This window comes from Cetorhinus maximus, chromosome 4 (assembly GCF_964194155.1).
Source record: "Cetorhinus maximus chromosome 4, sCetMax3.hap1.1, whole genome shotgun sequence".
NCBI lineage: Eukaryota > Metazoa > Chordata > Chondrichthyes > Lamniformes > Cetorhinidae > Cetorhinus > Cetorhinus maximus.
Genome location: NC_135882.1, coordinates 80,296,214 through 80,318,590, shown reverse-complemented (window position 1 = coordinate 80,318,590; position 22,377 = coordinate 80,296,214). Strand labels below are relative to the sequence as shown.

General features: G+C 40.5%; 1 protein-coding gene across 1 annotated transcript in view; it reads right to left on the bottom strand.

The window, feature by feature from the left end:
• cops5 (COP9 signalosome subunit 5) overlaps positions 1 to 22,377 on the bottom strand; it is a 40,721-nt gene that overhangs the window by 3,265 nt on the left and 15,079 nt on the right. Inside the window, exons 3-6 of the mRNA XM_078540374.1 lie at positions 17,955 to 18,083; positions 14,778 to 14,843; positions 12,735 to 12,820; positions 4,045 to 4,156 (exon numbers count right to left, since the gene is read on the bottom strand). Coding sequence (XP_078396500.1) covers positions 4,045 to 4,156; positions 12,735 to 12,820; positions 14,778 to 14,843; positions 17,955 to 18,083 — 393 coding nt within the window. The remainder of the gene's footprint in view (positions 1 to 4,044; positions 4,157 to 12,734; positions 12,821 to 14,777; positions 14,844 to 17,954; positions 18,084 to 22,377) is intronic.

Here is a 22,377-nt window from a genome sequence, read left to right as displayed (position 1 = left end):
TGTGGAGAGTCAAGACCAAGTATAGTTAGTTTTCAGGCAGAGGTGGTAGAATGCAATGGGATAACTGAACATAGCATGCAGATTTAATTCAAATCTCAATTTTGAAGCAATAGATTCTATCCTTGGTTTTATATTTCCATTACAATTTTCTATGTCCATCATCATAATAGAAACTGTCTACATAAACTTTATGCATCATTTCACAGTGGTGGTGCTGTAGCATCTTAACTGTTGAGGATATAAAATTATGGCATAACCAGTGTACATTATAATTGCCTACATCTGCATTTTTAAGGCAAAAAGAACAAAAAAAGGATTGTTGAATATATTACTAGTAGATCTCCTGTGCCAAGGACTCACTGTTTTACAAAAGGAGCATGTGTGTTGTAAAGGCTTCTGATATTCAATGAATAAAAACATGGTATTTGACTAATTCAAGGAATTCTGGATTTTAATGGTGCTTTGGAGGACTGTCATTTCCCTCCATCACTGTGTGGCATTTTTACATGTTATGCATAATAAATAATTTTCATTACTTGTCTATTTCAATGTCATCATTTCAAAGCTAAAGTACACAGTTGAGGTTGTAAGCAAGTTGTACTACAATATCGTATTTCGCAGTACTGGACAGAAGCAATTACATTCATAGAATGGTTACACCCCTGAATGAGGCCTTTCTGCCAGTCAAGCCTAGCTCAGTGCTCGTCAAGAAAGATTTAGCTAGTTCAATAGCCTACACTTTCTCTGTTGTCCTGAAAATTTCTTCCCTCTTCAACTGCTTATCTATTCCAGTCTGAAAGCCACGATTGGGATAAGTTGTAGTTAGATCATTCCTGCACTTAAGTAGAAATGGAAACAATACAGGGCTTGGACAGTATTGGGGATACAGTCCTGGAGTTTTACAGTAAAGCAGTGGGGCTGCTGAGCAACGTTCCGTCTAAATTTTTTTTCTTGAGTCAGTGGGTGATTTAATTAAGTGCATTGTTCCTTTAAATTATTTTGGGCAGGCTATGAATACAGGATAGCTGAAAGGGGCCCACTCATGTGCAGCCTGTGCAGGGACTTCTGGGTTGCTGAACAGCTTACAGTGAACATCGCTGCTGGGGTTTAGAGACATTGCAAAGTGACAAATATTTACATAAGCAAAACTCACAATACATGCGGATATTAGAAACTGACTAAATCAAATTGTATGGATAGGAGATCTTTGCAAACTTAAGATTTGTAATAAGGTATCTATTTTTTAAAAAAAGGTATAAAAGTTACAGCAATTAAAAATAAATATGAACTTATTGACCCAATTGAAGAAAGTTCTTCTTATTCTTGCCATCTCTCTTTCCATGTCAAAGAAGAAAAGCCAGTTAACACAAATATGGAAGGAAGAGGATGTGGAAATTGATTGTATAGGTCTTTAAGTCTGAGTATGAAGTGACAGTTGCAAAAAATTAGCTCAGGAATGGAAAGGCCACAGATGTTGGTAAGATTCCAGCAGAATTAATTAAAACCACAGGAGAGGAAGAAACAAATGAACTCCAATTTCCAGCATTAGCAGTATTTTGCTTTTACAACAAATTAACTCATGATTTCTATAAAGTCACAGTTGAAAGGGGGCGATTTAATCAAACTAATGATTCTGAAAGAAAATCATTTTCTGGAAGAAAAGCTAAATACCAGGACGTGAGATGAGTTTCACATCAATTTGATTCCACATGCTTCAAAAGATTATGGTGAGGTGACAAGGTGCCCAAGAGCAAAAGTGAAACAATAGCTTGGCAAAGATAAATTTAGGTTTTGCAGAGAATGTCAAACAAGAGTTATGTGCAAGTTGACTGCGGAGCATAATCAAACGGTGTACATTTACTTTGTGGATTTAAAGGAGCCTCCAATAAAGTGAATTGGGTGAAACTAATTGAGGTAACTAAAGAATAGTGGTATTGAGTGGAGAGATAGGCACCCAATAATGACTTTTTATATGGGACAAGCATGTTAGGGTAGTGGGAGAGGGAGCACGAATGAGAGAATTAGAACTTTTAAAGGGATTTAAAGTTTTAAATTTAAAGGGAAGACCTTTTAGAACAGAGATGAGGAGAAACTTCTTTAGCCAGAGAGTGGTGAATCTATGGAATTCATTGCCACAGAAGGCTGTGGAGGCCAGGTCATTGAGTGTATTTAAGACCGAGATAGATAGGTTCTTGATTGGTAAGGGGATCAAAGGTTACGGGGAGAAGGCGGGAGAGTGAGGTTAAGAAACTTATCAGCCATGATTGAATGGTGGAGCAGACTCGATGGGCCAAATGGCCTAATTTCTGCTCCTATGTCTTATGGTCTTAACTAGGAACCAGGAGTGACTGGAAAGTGAGTGTGACAAAAGCATCGCCCATCACCTCTGTTGTTCAACATATTTCAAGAAGCAACAGTCAGAGAAATGTTTAAGCAGGTAGAGGAAGGAGTAATGTTTAAGTAGATAGAGAAAGGAGTAAAACTTGGAGGTCAACTATTGAAAGTGGTCAGACTTGCTGATGACAAAGCCCTGACAGCAGGTACCACAAGTGGACTACAGGGTTGGCCGATAGCCTGAATGCTGCAGTAATGGATGATGGAAAGCATATCAATGTGGAAAGAGGAAAGTTACTAAGGTTCCTAAAAACACAGAATGAAGAGTAAGCATTTTAATACATGAACAGTTGGATCAGCTTAGGCAATTAAACTACCAGTATAATGACTGCAGGAATGTCAAGCAGTTGAGAGTTAGGATTACAATGGGAAAAGTTGTGTTTAATAAAAGAAAGAATATTAACTGGAGAACAAATTAGAGACCTGAAATAAATTAGTGAAGTGTCTGATATGGAATGTGCTCCTGAAACATGGATGAAGTGGAAAGAGGAAGCCAGGCTTCTCAAGAGCTTGGACATGTGGGTTTGGGAAATCTTTAATGTACAAAGTGGTCCCCTCCTCTCCTACAATTTATCTTCCTCACCCAGAGGAAATAACATTAGATACAAAATATATATTTAATTGTCAAGTAAATATCTTCATTTTAAAAGGATATGCTTATTGGTGTTAAAAGGAGGTTACATCCATAAACTGCATCATTTTAATCAACTAACAAATTGAACCAGCCTGAAGACTGAACTGGATCAAGGGGAAAATCATTAACTAGTATTTATGAAATTCTTCCCTCCCCCTACACACATTGAGAGATATGTTCTCCACAGAATCACACTTTATGCAGAAGGCATTTCCCATACTTTTTCTTCTAATTTAGAAGGCAATTTCTCCTTTAACTCTATACATAAAAGATAAAAATAACTGCACTGCTGCAATTGTTACTAGAAGTTTTCTTCCTACTCTCCTCCCCTACCCAAGTTATGACTATTAAGTTAGTCTGTAGGTATGACAACTGTAGCTGAAAGAATGAGCATTAATAAATTCTGAACAAATGGACCAGCTCTCTCAATTTAAATAATGCCCATGTTTCAGCACCATGTCCCATATCAAACATTTGATTAATTTATTTCTATTGTCAACCAGTCAATATTTCCTTCCTTTTTATTAAACACAACTTTCCCCATTATAATTGACTCAACTCCTCAGCATTCCTGCAGTCATTATATTTCACAGCTTTTTAAATTGTCTAAATTGTTCTCATTGCTCAAAATTTATTAAAATACTCACTCTTTCATCTGCGTTTCTAGAAATCTCTTTGATCTACGTGTTAGGATGATGTAATTTGAGCAGAGAAGTAAAACCCCAAGGAATTTTACTCTACTTCACTCCAATGTCATGTTGGAGCTGGATTATTTTTGGTACCATTTAGACTACAATCTTGGTGTCAACCTGCCCCAGTGCTACAGTTGTTGTGTAAATGTACACCAAGTCTATAGTTTTGGATTTGTACGCTGGCTACCAGCATTCTGCAGAAAAGAAAACATTCTTGCAAATTGTGAACAGGACAGGTAATATTGTACCAGCAAATAACAACTTTTTCTCACTGCCTTCATCATAACCTCAAATTAAAGCAATTCAGAACCGTAGATGACTCACTGTGAGGAGGCTTGATGAACTGAGTGTGTTCACCCAATACTTGTTCCATAGAAGTTCAAGTAGTTTACGATCCAGAGATGATTTAAAATAAGTAACTTCAAGGGCATAATACCTAAAGAAAAATAAATCCTTCAGGTTACAACAAACAAAATTTCTTATTGTATATAATCTGTAAAAGTGTGCTCATTGGGATTTGAAATGCTGCCATTATAATTCAATCTTCCTGTGTTGGCTATTAGTGTTCAGAAAGCACTTGAGCAATGGACTTTGCTACAATCACCATCGAAACTGTTTTGCACTGGACGCCATTGTAAGGTAAAATATACCTGTCAATATTTTAGTAGAGCACACCTCAACAAAAGAATAACTTCATCTTAGTCCAGTAAAGGTCCACATTAGGATTTGAGCTCATAACATAAGCAACACTTCATGCAGAGATGCCATTTGTATATAAGGCATTACATGAAGGCCTCATCTGTTGCTGTTTGAGTGGTTCAGATGTATCTTATAGATCCTTTTGAAGGACAGGAGGGGCTTTTCAGTGTCCTGGAAAACACATTTCCCTCAATCATTTTTTTCTTCTTTCTGTAGAATACTTTTGCCACATAATGACTGCTGGGTTTACTTACAGGATAGTCACTGAACTTTTGTTGGAAGCACTTCAAGATGTTGACATAAGGCTTGTTGAAAATGCAAGTTTTTTAAAAAATTATTTTAAAAAAATGAATAGAATTAAAATTAGATTTTCACACAAGATAATCCGGTACTGGACTTTTGTTTGCGTATATTTTAATCACCAGATACTAGTCACCAATAGTTTGCAAGCTTGGGTGCTTCTAGAGCAAAAATATACCATATGTATAAAGGCATAAGTGCCCACCAACACATTCGACTGTTGGAGTGGAAGCCCATTCTCACTCTTGATCTTGTAGAACATTTTCAGTGCACCACCTAGGTATTTTGTCAAACAGTGACAGAAGTATTAGTCCTAGAAACAACTCATCTGCCTGCTCACCTAGTAAATTGTATATGATAACTAACGATTGGATAGATAGAATAAAGTTACATACACACTTTCAGTAGTCTACATAAGCAGTTAGGACCAAATGCAGTCTTCAGGTGGTGGGGAAAAACTCGGTTTAGGACTCAGACGTATTTTTTTTAAACCCACAATAATGCTGCTACTTGAGGCAGTGTGTAATTATGGTCTGACAAGTTTGCATTCCATTATCTATTCTAAATAAGAATATCGACATAAGTATGAAAAACATGAACACAAGAAATAAGGTTTTGAAGACAGGGTGAGCAAATAATATTATGGATATTAAAATCTTAGATCTGCATGCACTTACTCTAAAAATTACAATGCTTACATTTATAATGGAACTGTCCATCTAACATAGTAGCATCTCAAACTGTAGTGCTCTCAGACTTCAGTTTTGTACCTCCCTCTGGCCTTCGACATGTACTGCAGAAACTCTGATAACCCAATCAGCTGTTACCCAAACTGGTTTGTTTTGCTATTCTGTTAATATTAAATCCAAATATTATATAAAATAAGGACGCAATCCAATTTTAAAATGGAGACCAAGATAAATGCTATGCCTTGGTTCAATTTTTTTTAAAATTATTTATAAGATGTGGATGTCAATCGCAAAGCCAGCATTTATTGCCCAGTCCTAATTGCTGTGAGGTGGTGGCAGTGAGCTGCCATATTGAACCATATAATCCTTATGGCATAGGCACACCATAGTGCTGTTAGGAAAGTAGTTCCAAGATTTCGATCCAGAAAGTGAAGGAACAGCAATATACTTCCAAGTCAGGACAGTGAGACGCAAAAGGGGAACTTGCAGATGGTAATGTTCCTGCCAAGTGGTATAGGTTGCGAGTTTGGGAGATGTTATTGAAGAAGCTTTAGTGAGTTACAAACATACGAATTAGGATCAAAAATAGCCCATTCAACCCCTCGAGGTGCTCCACCATTTGATAAGGTCATGGTTGATTAGCCTCAACGCTACTTTCTGGTCAATCACCTAAACCCTTTGACTCCCTTGTCAATCAATCAAGGATCTAACTCAGCCTCAAAAAATATTTAATGGCCCAGCTTCCACTGCTCTCTGTGGAAAAGAATTCCACAGACTAACAACCCTCTGGCAGAATTTTCTTTTCCCCATTTCAGTCTTAAATGAGAAACCCCTCATTTTTAAACTATGTCCCCTAGTTCTAGTCTCTCTCACACAAAGGGGAACACCCCATCAGCATCGACCCTGTCAAATCCCTTAGGATTTTATATATTTCAATACAATCACCTCTCATGAAACTTCTATGAACTGCTTCTAATGCTATTAAATCTTTTCTGAAGTACAGCAAGTCCTCACATAAATGCTGTTTTGCTTCAACATCATTAACAAAGTATGTCAGTATATCCACTTAACTTTGTCAGTTTCACTTTTACATAATTTGCCACAGACTTCCTCTTCTGTGGTCTGCCTCCTCATAAAACCTTTCTCCCAGCACTCCTGCTCTCAGTGCCTCTTCCCCCTGCTGCCACCCTTGCTCCCACCCTCAGTTCCTACCTTAGGCCTTGGTCTGTTCTTCAGTTCGTTGCTGGCTCAAATCCCATCTTCGCTACTGGCTTTGCCAGTGCTGAACTCCATCTAGTGACAGAGGTTGGTCAGTGCAAGTAGTTCTGGGGCTTCCGCTGACAACTGCACTGACCAACTTCTGCCATGAGATGGAGCCTGGTCACTCAAAGTACTGTATGGCGAGAGTCTTTATTGGATATGGTTATTTTATTTATTTTATATTTGGTGATGTATTTTATTTTGCAAGTTAGTTGAGTTAGGAATGTACAGTGCTGCACACATGGTATAGTATTTCAACTAATACATTTTTAAAAATTTGTTCATGGGATGTGGGTGTTGCTGGCTGGGCCAGCATTTATCGCCCATCTCTAATTGGCCTTGTTCAGAGGGCATTTAAGAGTCAACCACATCTCTGTGGGTCTGGATTCACATGTAGGCCAGACCAGGTACGGACAGATTTCCTTTACGAACGAGCAGCAGTAGGTTATTCAGCTCGAGCCTGCTCCATCATTTAATAAGATCATGGCTGATTTGATAGTACATTGGAAATTTCTCACCCAGAAAAAACAAAGGAACCTAACTGACTTTAACATTGATTCCTATAGTAACCCACAATTCACTTAAAGTTGCAATTTTCAGGAATGCAACCACAACTTAATGACAACTTACTGTAAGACGACCAAAACTTTACACAGTACTCTAGGTGATCATTTGAGCACTTTTGTGGTGCCATTCAAAGCACTGCTTGTAAAGCCAATCCTTGTGGCTATTGACCCATCTATGTTCCAAGCCTTGATGCAGAGAGAGCAGCACCCGAAAAGAAAATAAATCATCTACTGACCCTGATATAACAGACCATCTCATCAAATCTATCAACACTGCACGTCACAACAGATGGGAGGAAACAGCAGTGGGGCTCAATTTCACTCATTCCAGTCATAAATGCTGGATTCATCGCATTGGAGCAGCCCAGAAATCACCTACATTAAATCACCCATAGTCACCCCAAACCAAGTTGCCAGTCATCTGTTCCATGTAGCAGAGACACCAGTGGAAAAGAACAAAAACGCACCACCTATAACGAACTGAAAAAACACCAGGAATATGCAGAACATGACAGTCCTGAATCCTTCAAGATCACAGAACTAGAGAAAGCATTAAAAGGCCTAAAATATGGCAAAGCAGTGGAATATGGCAACATCACACCAGAATTCTTGAAACAACTTGGTCCCTGTGCTCAGGCCTAGCTGATTCAGTTCTACACAAGGATCATCAGTTCAAACTCATTCATGGAGCTTGGCGTTTGGCAAAAATCACTACCATTCCAAAACCTGGAAAAGGTTTTTGACCAATTTCACTACTGTGTGCATGCTTTCAGATCTTTGAGCGTCTTATCCTACAACGCATGTCTCTGGAAGTAGAGACCATCCTTAATGTTGACCAAACTGATTTCTGTAAGGCATGCAGCATATGTGACCGAGTTCTGGCACTCACTACTTGCATCAAAAATTAGCTTCCAAAAGAGCCTGAAGACAGGAGAGTGCTACTGGACCTCACAGCTACCTATGGCACACAGTGTGCCACACTAGCCTGCTCCTAAAGCTGCCCAGAGTGCTTCCAACCTGGGTCAGGGCAATTGTTGAAACACTCCTTCAAAACAGATGATTCAGAGTCCACCTTTGGCGAGGGAGAAGACTGGCCATGAACAAGGTTGTTCAACATATTTTAAGGGGAGGTGATGGCTTAGTGGTAGGGTTGCTGGGCTAGTAATTCAGAAACCCAAGGTAATGCACTGGGGACCTGGGTTCAAATCCCACCACAGCAGATTGTGGAATTTGAATTCAAATTCAATAAAATTCTGGAATTAAAAGCCTAATGATGACCATGAAACTATTGTCGACTGTTGTAAAAGTTCACTAATGCCCTTTGGGGAAGGAAGTCTGCCGTCCTTACTTGGTCTGGCCTACATGTGACTCCACAGCAATGTGGCTGACTCTTAAATGAATTCATGCCACTCAGTTGTATCAAACCACTACAAAGTCACAAAAAGGAATGAAACTGGACGGACCACCTGGCATCGACCTGGGCACCGGAAACAACAATGGCAATCTCAGCCCTGTTGATCCTGCAAAGTCCTCCTTGCTAACATAGGGGCTAGTGCCAAAATTGGGGGAGCTGTCTCACAGGCAAGTCAAGCAATAGCCTGACAGTCATACTCTCAGAATCATACCTTACAGAACAGACCCAAAAGAGGTGGCAGCACAGTGGTATACAGTGGGGAGGGAGTTGCCCTGGGACTCCGGACCCCATGAAGTCTCAGGTCAAACATGGGCAAGAAAACCTCCTGATTACCATGTACCACTATCCCTCAGCTGACGAATCAGTGCCCCTCCATGTTGAACACCACTTGGAGGAAGCACGAAGGGTGGCAAGAGGTGTCAACCTACAACACAGGACGACTTGCTTGCATAAGCAGCAAGTGACAGACAGAGCTAAGCGATCCCACAACCAATGGATCACATCTAAGCTCTACAGTCCTGCCCCATCCAGTCAGGAATGGTGGTGGACAATTAAACTACTCACTGGAGGAGGCAGCTCCACAAATATCCCCATCCTCAATGATGGAGGAGTACAGAATATCACAGAGTGCATTTACTACAATCTTCAGCCAGAAATGCCGAGTGGATGATCCATCTCAGCCTCCTCCAGAGGTCCCCAGCATCACAGATGCCAGTCTTCAGCCAATTCGATTCACCCCACCTGATATCAAGAAACGGCTGAAGGCATTAGATACTGCAAAGGCATCAATGGTCCCCGACAATATTCTGGCAATAGTACTGAAGACTTGTGCTCCACAACTTGCCACGCCCCTAGCCAAACTGTTCCAGTACACCTAGAACACTGGCATCTACCCGGCTATGTGGAAAATTGCCCAGTTATGTCCTGTACACAAAAGCAAGACAAATCCAACTCAGCCAATTATCACCCCATCAGTCTACTCTCCATCGTCAGTAAAGTAATGGAAGGGGTCATTAACAGTGCTATCAAGCAGCAGCTGCTTAGCAATAATCTGCTCACTGATGCCCAGTTTAAGTTCCACCAGGATCACCCAGTTCCTGACCTCTTGGTTCAAACATGGACAAAAGAACTGAACTCCCGAGGTGAGGTGAGTGTGACTGCCCTTGACATCAAGGCAGCATTTGACTGAGTGTGGCATCAAGGAACCCTAGCAAAACTGGAGTCAATGAGAATCAAGGAGAAAACTCTCTGGTGGTTGGAGTCGTACCTAGCACAAAGGTTGTGGTTGTTTGAGATCAGTCGTCTCGGCTCCAGGACATCACTGCAGGAGTTCCTCAGGGTAGTGTCCTAGGCCCAACCATATTCAGCTGCTTCATCAATGACCTTCCTCCCATCATAAGGTCAGAAGTGGGGATGTTTGCTGATGATTGCACAATGTTCAGCACCATTTGCGACTCCTCAGATACCAAAGCAGTACATATCCAAATGCAGCAAGACCTGGATAATATCCAGGCTTGGGCTGACAAGTGGCAAGTAACATTTGCGCCACACAAGCATCAGGCAATGGCCATCTCCAACATGAGAGAATCCAACCATCGCCCCTTGCTGTTCAATAGCATTACCATCACTCAATCCCCCACTATCAACATCCTGGGGGTTACCATTGACCAGAAACTGAACTGTACTAGCCATATAAATACTCTGGCTACAAGAGCAGGTCAGAGGCTAGGAGTCATACAACAGGTAACTCACCTCCTGATTCCCCAAAGCCTGTCTACCATCTACAAGGCACAAGTCAGGAGTGTGTTGGAATACTCCCCACTTGTCCGGATGAGTGCAGCTCCCACAACACAAGAAGCTTGACACCGTCAAGAACATAGCAGCCCGCTTGATTGGCACCACATCCACAAACATTCATTTCGTCCACCACCGACGCAGTGTACACCATCTACAAGATGCACCGCAGGAATTCACCAAGGCTCCTTCAACGGTACCTTCCAAACCCATGACCACTACCATCTAAAAAGTACAAGGGCAGCAGATAGATGGGAAACTGGAAGTTCCCCTCCAAGCCACTCACCATCCTGACTTGGAAATACATCGCTGTTCCTTCACCTTCACTGGGTCAAAATCCTGGAACTCCCTCCCTAATAGCACTATGGTGTACCTACACCTCATGGGCTGTAGTGGTTCAAGGCAGCAGCTCACCACCACCTTCTCAAGGACAACTAGGGGTGGGCAATAAATGCTGGCCCAGCCAGCAAAGCCCACATCCAGTGAATGAATAAAAAAAATATACACAAATGACCTGCCAATACATTCATCTTTGCTGATGACACCTGTTCTACCACCCAAGATCCATCTTTCTGCACTTGGGACCCGAACCTTAAATGAAGACGTTACAAAGTTGACAGACGTCTGCAGCACACGATCTCTCATGCTGAATCCCCCTAAAACCATATCCAGTGTATTCCCCCTCCACAATGCCAAAAAAAAATTGCACGTTTACAGACACAAAAGCATGGTCCCGACACAACATAGTTGCAGGTGACTCTAGATAGGACTTTGTTCTTCCAGGAACATCTGAAGAAAACAGCAGAAAAAGGTGAAAACCAGAAAAAAACCTACGAACCAAACTTGTTGGACTTACGTTGGCCACAGCACTCTGGACCTCAGTATCTGCCCCATCATACAGTACAGCAGAGTACTGTGGACCTGGCTGGCAAAGATCAACACCAGACACAACTTGTTGACAGTCAACTGAATGCTACTGGAACCCTCCACTTCACATCCCTTTCCTGGCTTCCTATCCTTGCAAACATCACTCCGCCACACATCCGCTGACTGATTAAAACCCACAAGCCAATTGAAACCATCCCTGCTGCACCTCACTTACCACTCTATGATGACCTGTTCACATTACCGAGGAGTGTCCCCTCCATAGGCTAAGTGGTGGAATAATCATTTTTAACTCAGCAAATAAGGAGGCTATTGCTTGGCTTTGGAGATTTGCATTCACTAAACAAATAAGGGCCAGTCACTGAGCTCACCTCTGGAATTCGGCTCTTTTGTCCCTGTTTGGTTCCAGTAGCACCCAAACTAAGCACAGGTGAGCAGGTACTGCATGACAGCACTGTTGACAACACCTATGACGTTGCTGAGACTCAAGAGTTGGCTGATGGGACAGTAATTAAGGATTGGCTTTGCCCAGCTTTTTGTGGACTGGCCATACTTAATTTTCAACCTCACTGGCAGCCAACAATGACAGCACAAAGTACTAGATTTGATAAACCTAAGAAAGAATTAATAGGCTGATTTTTCGTCAGTGGCAAAGCAATGGCACCACTGCTGACCTTGAAGAAAGCTTCCCACAAAGATTGAGCAATCTGTGTTCTGAGTTTCTCCTATCTGCCATCAGTGTGAAACTGGTGCCAAGCCAAGGGGTCTCCAGGCAAAAGCAAAGTACAGAAATAAAAACAAAAAATACTAGAAACATTCAGGTCTGGTAGCATCTGTAGAGAGAAACAATTAATGGTTCAGCTCTGACTTTCATCAGATCTCCAGACATCCAGCAAGTGAGGACATCATACAGGGTAAGCAACCAATCACAATGAAGTATTTTCACAGACAGCAAAGCAAGTAGTATAAAAGCACCAGTCCCCTCACTTTTTAATAATACATATGTTGTTCCAAACCAAACTACACTTCATTCAACAAAGTGCAACCTTTTCAAGGGTATTTTTTTTAAATGGTGAGACTAAGAGTGCAAGTTCTTATTAGTTCAATTATTTCTAATTGATTGTATTTATGGTGGGGTGGAAGTACCTCAACAGCGCACCCTCTGAAGAATCACAGCACAGCTTCTGGAGTTCCACATTTAACTGCATTTGTGACTCTAGAAATTGCTGTCAGTTTCAAAGGAGTAATGCGGTGAACGTTGACAGCTTTGCCATCATTACTACCACAAAATTCAGATGAGTCAGAGGGTACTCTAAAACACAACATTTATAAGAAACGTGCATTATTCAAGGTTATTGTTGAAAAGCACGTGCACACAAGATAAAAACTTCCTAGGTGGTAACTTACTGTTTGCAGTGTACTCCAAAATCTTCTATTTTATTAAGTGGAATAGTCTGGTATTCTGAAGGACCTTCATCAGGTGGTTTATAACCCTAGAAAATAAAGAATGCAATAGAATCTTTGAATTATTTTAAAAGGAAGGTGCTCTTAAATGTGTCAATTTTACATATTTTTTGATAAATGTTTTCCCATCCTTTATATAAGAAATTGAACTCAAAATTTCTGCTCCTTTACATAAAATCTAGCAACTACAATCAAAATTCTCATACATTTTCACTAGTAAATCTTCAGAAGTTGCTCATGGTTCCTCTGCCTCCCTGACTTTTAACTTTAATCCATCTTTCTGCTTTGTCTCTTAACTGATTTGTGATTTCTCTATCTGCTCCCAATTCCGAACGATCTTTATGCCATGAGATTTGCTCCCCAATATCTACCCCAGCTTTCTCCCCCATCTCTCATTTTTCATTTCTTTGAAGCTCCTGATGTCTGTCTCACAACCTAGATTTCTTATTAGTACAATATGCATCTCTCAGCCTAGTAAAATTAACATGGAGTCAATTGTCCACAAAAAAAACACGTTTGGCCAATTGAGAAGCACAAGAAAGCCAAAGAAAGCCAAAAAAAGCAACAGAGAAGGCAGCAGGGGACACCAAAGTAGCTCATCCATGACATTATTTGTTTCATCTATGCCAATGCTCTCCTTGAAAACTATCTTCCACCTCCCCCCCGCCACCCCCCCGCCCACATAAACTAAGCTCATCCAAAACTCTGCTAAAGTAGCTACATCCTAACTCACACCAAGTCCCTGACCATTCACCCATCATCCCTGTGATCACTGACTTACAATGGTGTGGTTGCCAAACCAGGAGCCAATTTTGAAATTCTCATTCTGGTTTTCAAATTTCTCCTGTTTCCCTCTAGAACACAGATCTCTGCATTCCACCAATTCTAGCCTCTTGCATATTTCCGATTTTAACCACTCTATTGTTGCCAACTGTGCCTTCAGCTGCCTAGATCCTAAGCTCTAGAACTCCCTTCCTAAATATCCCTACCTCTCTTCTACTCTCTTCTCCAGCATGACTTGCCTTAAAACCACCTCTTTGACTAAGCTTTTGGTCATCTATCCTAATATCTCCTTATAACACTCAAATCAAATTTTGTTTGATTACACCTCCGCGAAGTGCCTTGGGATGATTTACTACAATAAAGTCACTATATAAATGCAAGTTGTTGTTGAGAGGCCAGCAACAGTGGGTTGGTCGGCAGAAGTCACCAAGACCAGCAGGACAACAAGTAGAGATTACAAATAACAGTAAGAAAGGTGGGAAAAGCCTCAAAGTATTGCTGCAACTGAGGCCAATACAGGCCTAAAAGTCCAAGCAGGCAATTGAGGCAGAGAGAAAAAAAGCACCTAGACAGTAAGGTAGGAGGGACCGCCAAGGCCAAGCAAGCAATTCAAGAAGTAGCAAGCATGTAAGCAGAAGTTAAAATTGAAGATATTTAAAGTGAATTGCAGAACCAAGAAGCTGCAGCAGACCGTGAAATTCAAGGTGTGGCTCTATGGTTCATTTATCCACACAATGATGGTGCTGAAACTTGCATTTGTAGCCCTCCCACTAGCAGTGTATTGTGTTAGATGCACAACTAAACGTAATGAGAATTTTTGTGGACTTCTAGTCCAAGTGCTCTTCCAATACAAGACTTTTTTAAAAAAACCACAAAGCACAAGACTCTTCCTATCCAGGTTACATTTATCTTGGGTTCTCTCCCATTGTATGAAGTGGTGAGTAGTTGAGCCATATGGATTCAGGCAGACATTAGTCTGTTCAGAGTTTCCAACTCTCAGGCAGAGTGACCGTAAGGGCACTACAATTTGTTTGTAGTTTGTCTCCTCACTCATTCATTGGCAAATAGCCTATTCACTGTTTTGATTATTTTATGAAACATAGCCAGGTAGGACAAATGCATAAGGTGTTAGGTGCTGCTTATAACAACCAATGTTTTCAGGAAGGAAGAAAGCAAGCAGAGAAAATTAGCAGAAAGCGTTACCTTAGGATATGTCCTGAAAGCCCCTAGGTTTACTTTCCCAGCAGATATAGTTCTTGTTGGGTCAATCTGAAAAAAAATAAGTTAACAAACTTTATAAATTCTTAACACTTAAAGCCAACAGAAATATCCTTTAAAAGGCAACTGAAACATTAACATGTACTGCACATAAATAATCCATGTTTGAAAGAATTAATTTAGAAAAGTTCAAAAATTATACACTGAAAGTTCTGAGTTCACTGTCGTCTTAACTTCCCTCTATGTAAAACTCCCATATTCACACTCCCATCCCACACCCCCTTCACCTCCATGGTCATCTCACATGGTCTTGATGCTCCGAGGTGTATGCCACATCCAGACTTTTAATCACATGTAAGGAACAGCAGACTTAAGTAGGAGTAGGCCATTCAGCCCTTCAAGCCTGCTCCACCATTCAATCAGATCATGGCTGATCCGATTATGGTCTCAACTCCACTTTGCCATCTGCCCCCCATAACCTTTTACTCCCTCAAAAATCTAACTCTGTCTTTAATAAATTCAAAGACCCAGCTATCAGGGCTTTCTGGGGAAAGAAAATTCCACATACTAACAACCCTTTGAGAGAAAAAAAAGAGTATCTCCCCTTCCTCATACCACTGTCCACCTCCATCCTCCTTCCACACCCCAACCCTATTCTCTTTCTTCTGCCTTGGAAAACAATTTACCCACTACTGAACTTTCAAAATTCCAACTGTATAGCCTTTTGCCCTCCATTCACAACATTTCTGCAGCTATGATTGGCTGAAACACACCCTCACCTCCACCTTTGATATATTAGCCCCCACTAAACCATTATTTTCCCCCTTGCTGTTACTCCAAGTCTAAAGAGTGCAGTCTCGAACAGATATGGTGGATAACTGATTTAGCTGTTCACTGCCAGATTTGCATCAACACAGAGCATCATTGGGTCCTGCTCCTGTCTGCCAAAACCATTCAAAATTCCAGGATCATTCTGGAATGCAAAAATAAACCATGGTTGCTTCTCCCTACTACAAATCATCTACTTAAGCCCCTCTCCCATATCTCCTCCACTCTCACCTCAAATGATAAATGTAAGAAGCTTATGGACCTCTGATATCAAGATCAAGGCCCTCAGCTGCCCCTTCCCTCCTTTCCACTTGCCCACAGGGCCAAACTTGCTCTAAAATTCCCTGCTGCCCTGAACTTGCATCTTTCTCTAGTTTTTCTTCCATTTCCCTTCATGCCATCTCTGAACAGACCTGGCTTGAGGCATCACCTGCTCCCTGAACCCAATTCCCACTAAACTGTGAGCACCCAACTTCCCTTTCTAGCCCCCAAGTTATCTGATATTATTATGGTTCTCGCTCTTCAGATGCTGTCCCCTCTCCTCTAAATCTGCCATCAGCCTTCTCAGAAAAACAACCTTCAACGCACATCCTTGCAGACTACTGCCCCATTTCCATCCTTCCTTTCTCCTTTCCAAAGTCATTGAATTTATTGTCACCTCCCAAATCCATGCTCATTTTTCCTGGAACTCCATGTTTGAATCTCTCCAATCAGATTTTTGCTCCTTCTACAGCAATGAAATGGCTCTTAAAAGTCACAAATGACAGCCAATGCAACTGTGACAAAGGCAAACCTCCCCTCCTCATTGTTCTCAACCTGTGTGCAGAATTTGACAGTTGACCATACAATCTTCCTCCAAAGCCTCTCCAGCTGGGTGGAACTGCACTTGTTTGATTCCACAAGAATATAAAAATAGGAGTCATCGTCGGCCATTCAGCACTTTAAGCCCACTGCACCATTCAATGAGATAATGGCTGATCTTCTATTCCATTCTTACCCATCCGATTGTAGCCAGCATAACACTTGCAACAGCTTCACTTCCCCACCCATCTTGCACCATTCGTCTGGTGTCCCCCAAGGATTTATCCTTGGCCCCCTCCTAATTCTCACCTATGTGATGCCCCTTGGCAATATCATCCAAAATTATTGCTTCAGTGTTCCCATGTAAGCTGATAACACCTAGGTCTAGCTTTACCACCACCTCGCAAAACTTCTCCACTGTTGCTGAATTATTAGGCTAATCATTCTACTGGATGAACAGGATTTCTTCCAATTAAATACTGTGAAGCCATTTCTCATGGTGTCGTAGATGGAGTTTCAGCAATTAGAAGCCAAGGGTATGAATTATTCCTGATACCATATGCTAGGCAATATAGGAACAGAATAAGGTAGTGAAATGCAAGGTTGGAGTGAAGGTGCTGGACAGATCAGGTTTGCGGACAGAACATCCTGGGGAGATGGGCCTCAGAGTTACAGTTGGAACAGGTGTATTCACTGCCAGAGTGAATAGTGGAGAAAGGCTTAACTTTGCTAGAACCAATATAGTAGGGGAAGGGGTGAGAAACAATAAGGAAGCAGAAAGAAAGTAAAAAATGGCCAAAGAAAAATTAAAGAAACAAAAAGAGAGAAAAATTAAAATGAGTGAGACTGCTAACAGCAGGAGGTTTGATTTCCATAGATATAAATGTATAAAAGTATTTTATGAATAAAATTGGTTAGCCAAAGACATGATTCAAGTTACAGCAAGGACTTAAATTAAATGTTCCAGGTTACAAAATATTCAGGAGAGATAGACTAAGGGGAAAACAAACCAGATAACATACTTGTAAAAGGAAAATTTAAAGGGTATAAAAATAGGACAGGAGATGGGACCAGGTCAATAGCTCTTTGTGAGCATGCACAGGTATAATGGGCTAAATAATCTCAGGTGTTATACCTATTTACAATCAAATTTAAAGACAAAGCAAATTTTAGATACAGCAATGTTGAATATGTTAAACAGGACAGACAAAAGTTGAGTTACCGTTTAAGTGATGAATGTGAACTATAGATGGTCATTAAAGCTGATTCAATCTGAAGACTGTGAGGTGTGTAATTCACTCCTCATTTTGAAATTGCATATTGTTACTTCTGAAACAAATCCTATGTAAACAATTATAATGGAAACTGCAACACCTTCAAGGAAATGTTTTACATTGGTAGTTTCCATTATAAAATGTTCATATAGGAACTTATAATGGGAAAAGTTGACAGGAAATGCATGGAGATGTAAGATTTTTAATATATTAAAATGGATTAATCTCAGGTAAACTATAAATAAAATAGGGTACATACCACAACTGCTACAAATGGTTCCTGGAATTGTTGATTTAACATCTGAGTACTAACATCTATGCCTGAAAGCCAGCATCCATAACCTGGGTGACTGTGATACCAGCCAATTGCATTTTCAAGACGTCCAACCTAAGATAATTGGAAAATAAAGTTAAATACATTGCTTTTAAACATTTTTCCCCCCCATTTTAAACTCTTTCTCCAGTGCAAAAAAAGTAGAGTTTTGTTTTAAACTGAAAATGCCTCACAACAAAGTAAATAAAACTGTGAGGACTTAGATCAAAACCAAAACTGCGGATGCTGGAATTTTCAAACAAAAACAGAAAACGTTGTGTTGAGACTTTACATCAAGTCAGCATGTGCAGTGAGAAATGTGTTAATATTTCAGGTGAGATCTTCAGAGCTGATGCATATTGTACACCTTAAATGCGAACTCATCAATTCTCTCCGCAGATGCTGGCTAACCTTTAAAAATAAATTCAATTATACTGTGTCCTATAAATAGCTGTTTGATCCATTGCTGCCTTTTAAAATATTTTAAAACAGTAAATGACGGACAACAGGTTTGAAGCAGGTATGGAGTCTAACTGAGTGATGGCGCTCAACCAACACATACAACTGATGCCAAATTATTCCTAGAGTTCTAACTGTTTCTCCACTTCAGTTCACTCAATTCTAATAGTCAGGTTCAGCAATTCCTTCAAACCATATCACTAAAATGATATAGCAGTATGCATTGTGTAGTTTTCCTTGCCTTTTTTAAAATCAATGTTATTAGTCATAATTCTTTGAAACTGCTTTTTTTAAAAAAAATTGGTCCCAATGGGATGTCACAAGTTTAGAAGTTTAGAAAGCATGGCTTAAAACAAAGACATTTTAGCACATCACCTGTTACTAAAGTTAAATGGTGCCATCTGCTGGCTTACTGAAGCACTTTTGTTTCTTGTTTGAGAAAACAAAAGAAATTCTTTAAAAACTTAATTGATCTAGCCATTAAAATCCAAGTCCATCATGCCTAGCTTATGGATGAATATCCATTATTACATAATATATGTCAAATATTTCTGTACTTGGACATATCATCACGTCTAAGGATAAGATGAGTGAACCTGGACTGTCGCATACACCTATCTTGTTTCTGATTCTATACCTAGATGACCATTCTTTTAGGCAATCATTCTGCCCAATTGGACCTTGAGATTTTCACAAGCATTCACATCTACTGAATAACTTTCACCTGCAAACAAGTTACGCTGGGTAGAAAATAAACAGTTAGGAGAAAACCAAAGCCTTAACCAAGAGAAAGTGGTAGACTAAAGGTCAATATAGAGACAATACATTTGATTATGAAGATCATGGCCTGGATTTTAGTTAGCAGCGAATGAATATCACCGTTCATTACGCTTCCCCACAGGCTATGGGCTTAGCGGTAAGTATAAATCTAGTTCAGCATGGTACCCTCTACAGTGGATTTGGGACCTGTATGAACAGGGTAAGCAACTGTACCTCCTTAACCAATTAGATTGAAGAATTAATGAGACACTGGTTCAGACTCTGCTTAAGTTTGGGTTAAATATGCTATGCCAAATCATGCACAAATAGAAGAAAGATGGAGTTGGAAGAGATGAGACACAGGAAGTTTTAAAATCTCCAACAATTAAAATCTGAAAAAGTGAGACTCTACATTTGTAGAAGTTAACTTTGAGTGCCAGAAAAGTTGTCCAACAATTATTTACATGGCACCTTTAACATAACAAGATACTCCAAGACACTTCAGAAGCATTATTAAACTGACTTACATTAGGACAGATGATCAAATGTTTGGTTAAAGAGGTAGGTTGAGGAATGTCTTGTAGGAAGTGAGGTAGAGGAGGTGGAGGGGTTTAAAAAGGAGGAAATTCTAGAGCTTGGACCTAGGCAACTGAAGGCACGGCCACCAATCGTGCAGCAATTAAAATCGGGATGCTCAAAAGACCCAAATTAAAGTGTAGAAATCTTAGAGGGTTATAGGGCTGGAGGAGGCCAGAGGTAAAGGAGGAGCAACTGCATAGGGGGACATGGAAAAAAAGGATGAGAATTTTAAAAATCGAGGCACTGCTCAACTGGGAGCTGTATAGGTCAGCGAGCACAGGGGTGAAGGGTGAACTGGATTTGGTGCAAGTTAGGACACAAGCAGTATACTTTTGGATGACCTCAAGTTTACAGAAGGTAGAATGTGGGATGCTGGCCAGACGTGTGTTAGAATAGTCAAGTCTGGAGGTAACAAAGGCCTCGATGAGTGTTTCAGCAGACGAGCAAAGGCATATTGCACAGGTGCAAACAGGTGGCCCTAGTGGCGGCATGGACATGTAGTTGAAAGCTCATCTCAGAATCAAACATGACAGATTGCAAACAAACTGTCTAGTTCAGTCTCAGACAGTGGCCAGAGAGAGGGATGAAGTCGGTGGCTAGGAAGCAGAGTTTGTGGCAAGGACTGAAGACAATGGCTTCAGTCTTTGAGGAAATTTTTGCTCATCCGGTATTGGATGTCAGACAAGCACTCTGATAATTTAGAGATACTGCAGGGGTTCAAGAGAGATGGTGGTAAGCTAAAGCTAGGTGTCATCAATATGCATGTGGAAGCTGACACTTTTTCCAGATGTCGTCACCGAGGGGCAGCATATAGATGAGAAATAGGGAGACCAAGGATGGGTTCTTGGGGGACATCAGAGGTAACTCCCTGGCTATGATTAGATGGATAAGAATGGAACCAGGAGAGTGCAGCCCCATCAAGCTGGATGATGGTAAAGAGGCACTGAGGCAGGATGGCATGATCAACTGTGCAAAAGTTTCCAGGAAGTTCAAGAAGGTCAAGGAGGGGCAGTTTGCCTTTGTCACAGTCGCATATCAAATTCACAAATGACATTCTAAGAACAGCTTCATTGCTGTAGCAGGAGTGGAAACCTGATTGGAGGGATTCAAACATTAATTCCAGGAAAGATGGGCACAAATTTAGGAGGCTACAACACCTTCACAAGGATGAGGGGGAAAAGGAGATAGTTTGTAAGGACAGAAGGGTTTTTTTTTGAGGTGACGACAGCAGATTTGAAGGAAACATATAGACAGAACCTGAGGAAAGAGAACCATTAACTATGTCAGTAATATGGGAGAAAGGAACAGAAGCTGGGTGGTCAATAGTTTATTGGAAATTAGGATCAAGAGAGCAGATGGTGGGTTTCATGGATAAGATGAGCTTGGAGAGGGCATGAGGAAGACAGGAGAGAAACCAGAGAAAGACAAGTTCAAGGCTAGGACAAGGGAGCCTTACAGGGAGTTCAACAATAAGACAGACATGTCATATCAATAAAAATCCACTTACACTTGAATGGATAAGTCATAATATTTTCTGATATGATTAGTGGGTAAGTACCAGAACTTCATGTGTTCCAAGTATTTGAAAACCAAGCATCTCGGCAAGATACCAGTATAGCAAAGCTTCTGGAGGAGCAGGGGATCTTGAACAGCAACTTACTAAGTTTCATGCTTAACTATGAATGGGTGGTCTCTGGAGGTTGCTGTCTGATCCATTCTTTATTAATAGTGACTACTGCTGACCTCACATTTTTAAACAGTAAATCGGGCCATTACTTAGCAATAAGTTCCCTGTGTTGCCCATGGCTATTTTGATTAAAGTTTTTTAAAAAGATATTAAAGATGACAGCACGGAGTTGCAAGACTTCTGAAACATACTCCATGCCACACCACTTACTGGCCAAAAACTGCAATACATTGAGTTGGGAAATTCCAGGAGTTACACTCCAAATGTTTATTTATATGCGCCGTGTTAACGCTGACATAAAAACATGACCAAAAATCAATTTTGAACAAAAAGTGCACACTAACATAAGATTTGTTTTTTTGCCTCATTTAATTTCTCACCCATACTTTTCTATTAAGTAATAATTTACTATTTACTCAGTTGACTTTCCTTCTGCATCTGCTGGCCATAGACACATTTCTGGAGCTATCACAAAATTAAAGTCTATTTGGTTGAAACAGGGACAAAAAAGGAGCTAGAAAGTTATTTCAATGGGTGACTTCAATAGTAAAGTACAAGTCGTTTAGAATCAATGTCAGTAAATGCAATGCATGACTGCTTCACAATCTTACACATCAAAAAAGTCACATGGGACTGCTCATCTCGACTGGTATGCGATTCTGACTACATGTGAAATAGAAGTTGTAGCACCCTTGGGAGATCACATAGATTAAGACATCAAAGACCAGAGCCAGGCAAATATGCCTTAAAGTTAAAATTAATGAAGTGAAGAAACTAAAGGAAACAACTCTTCAGCAAAAGACAAGTAGAATACCTCTAAAGGAATAAGGAATCAGTAGGCAGGAAAAAGGCATTGAGGCCACTATTGGATCAGCCATGATCTTA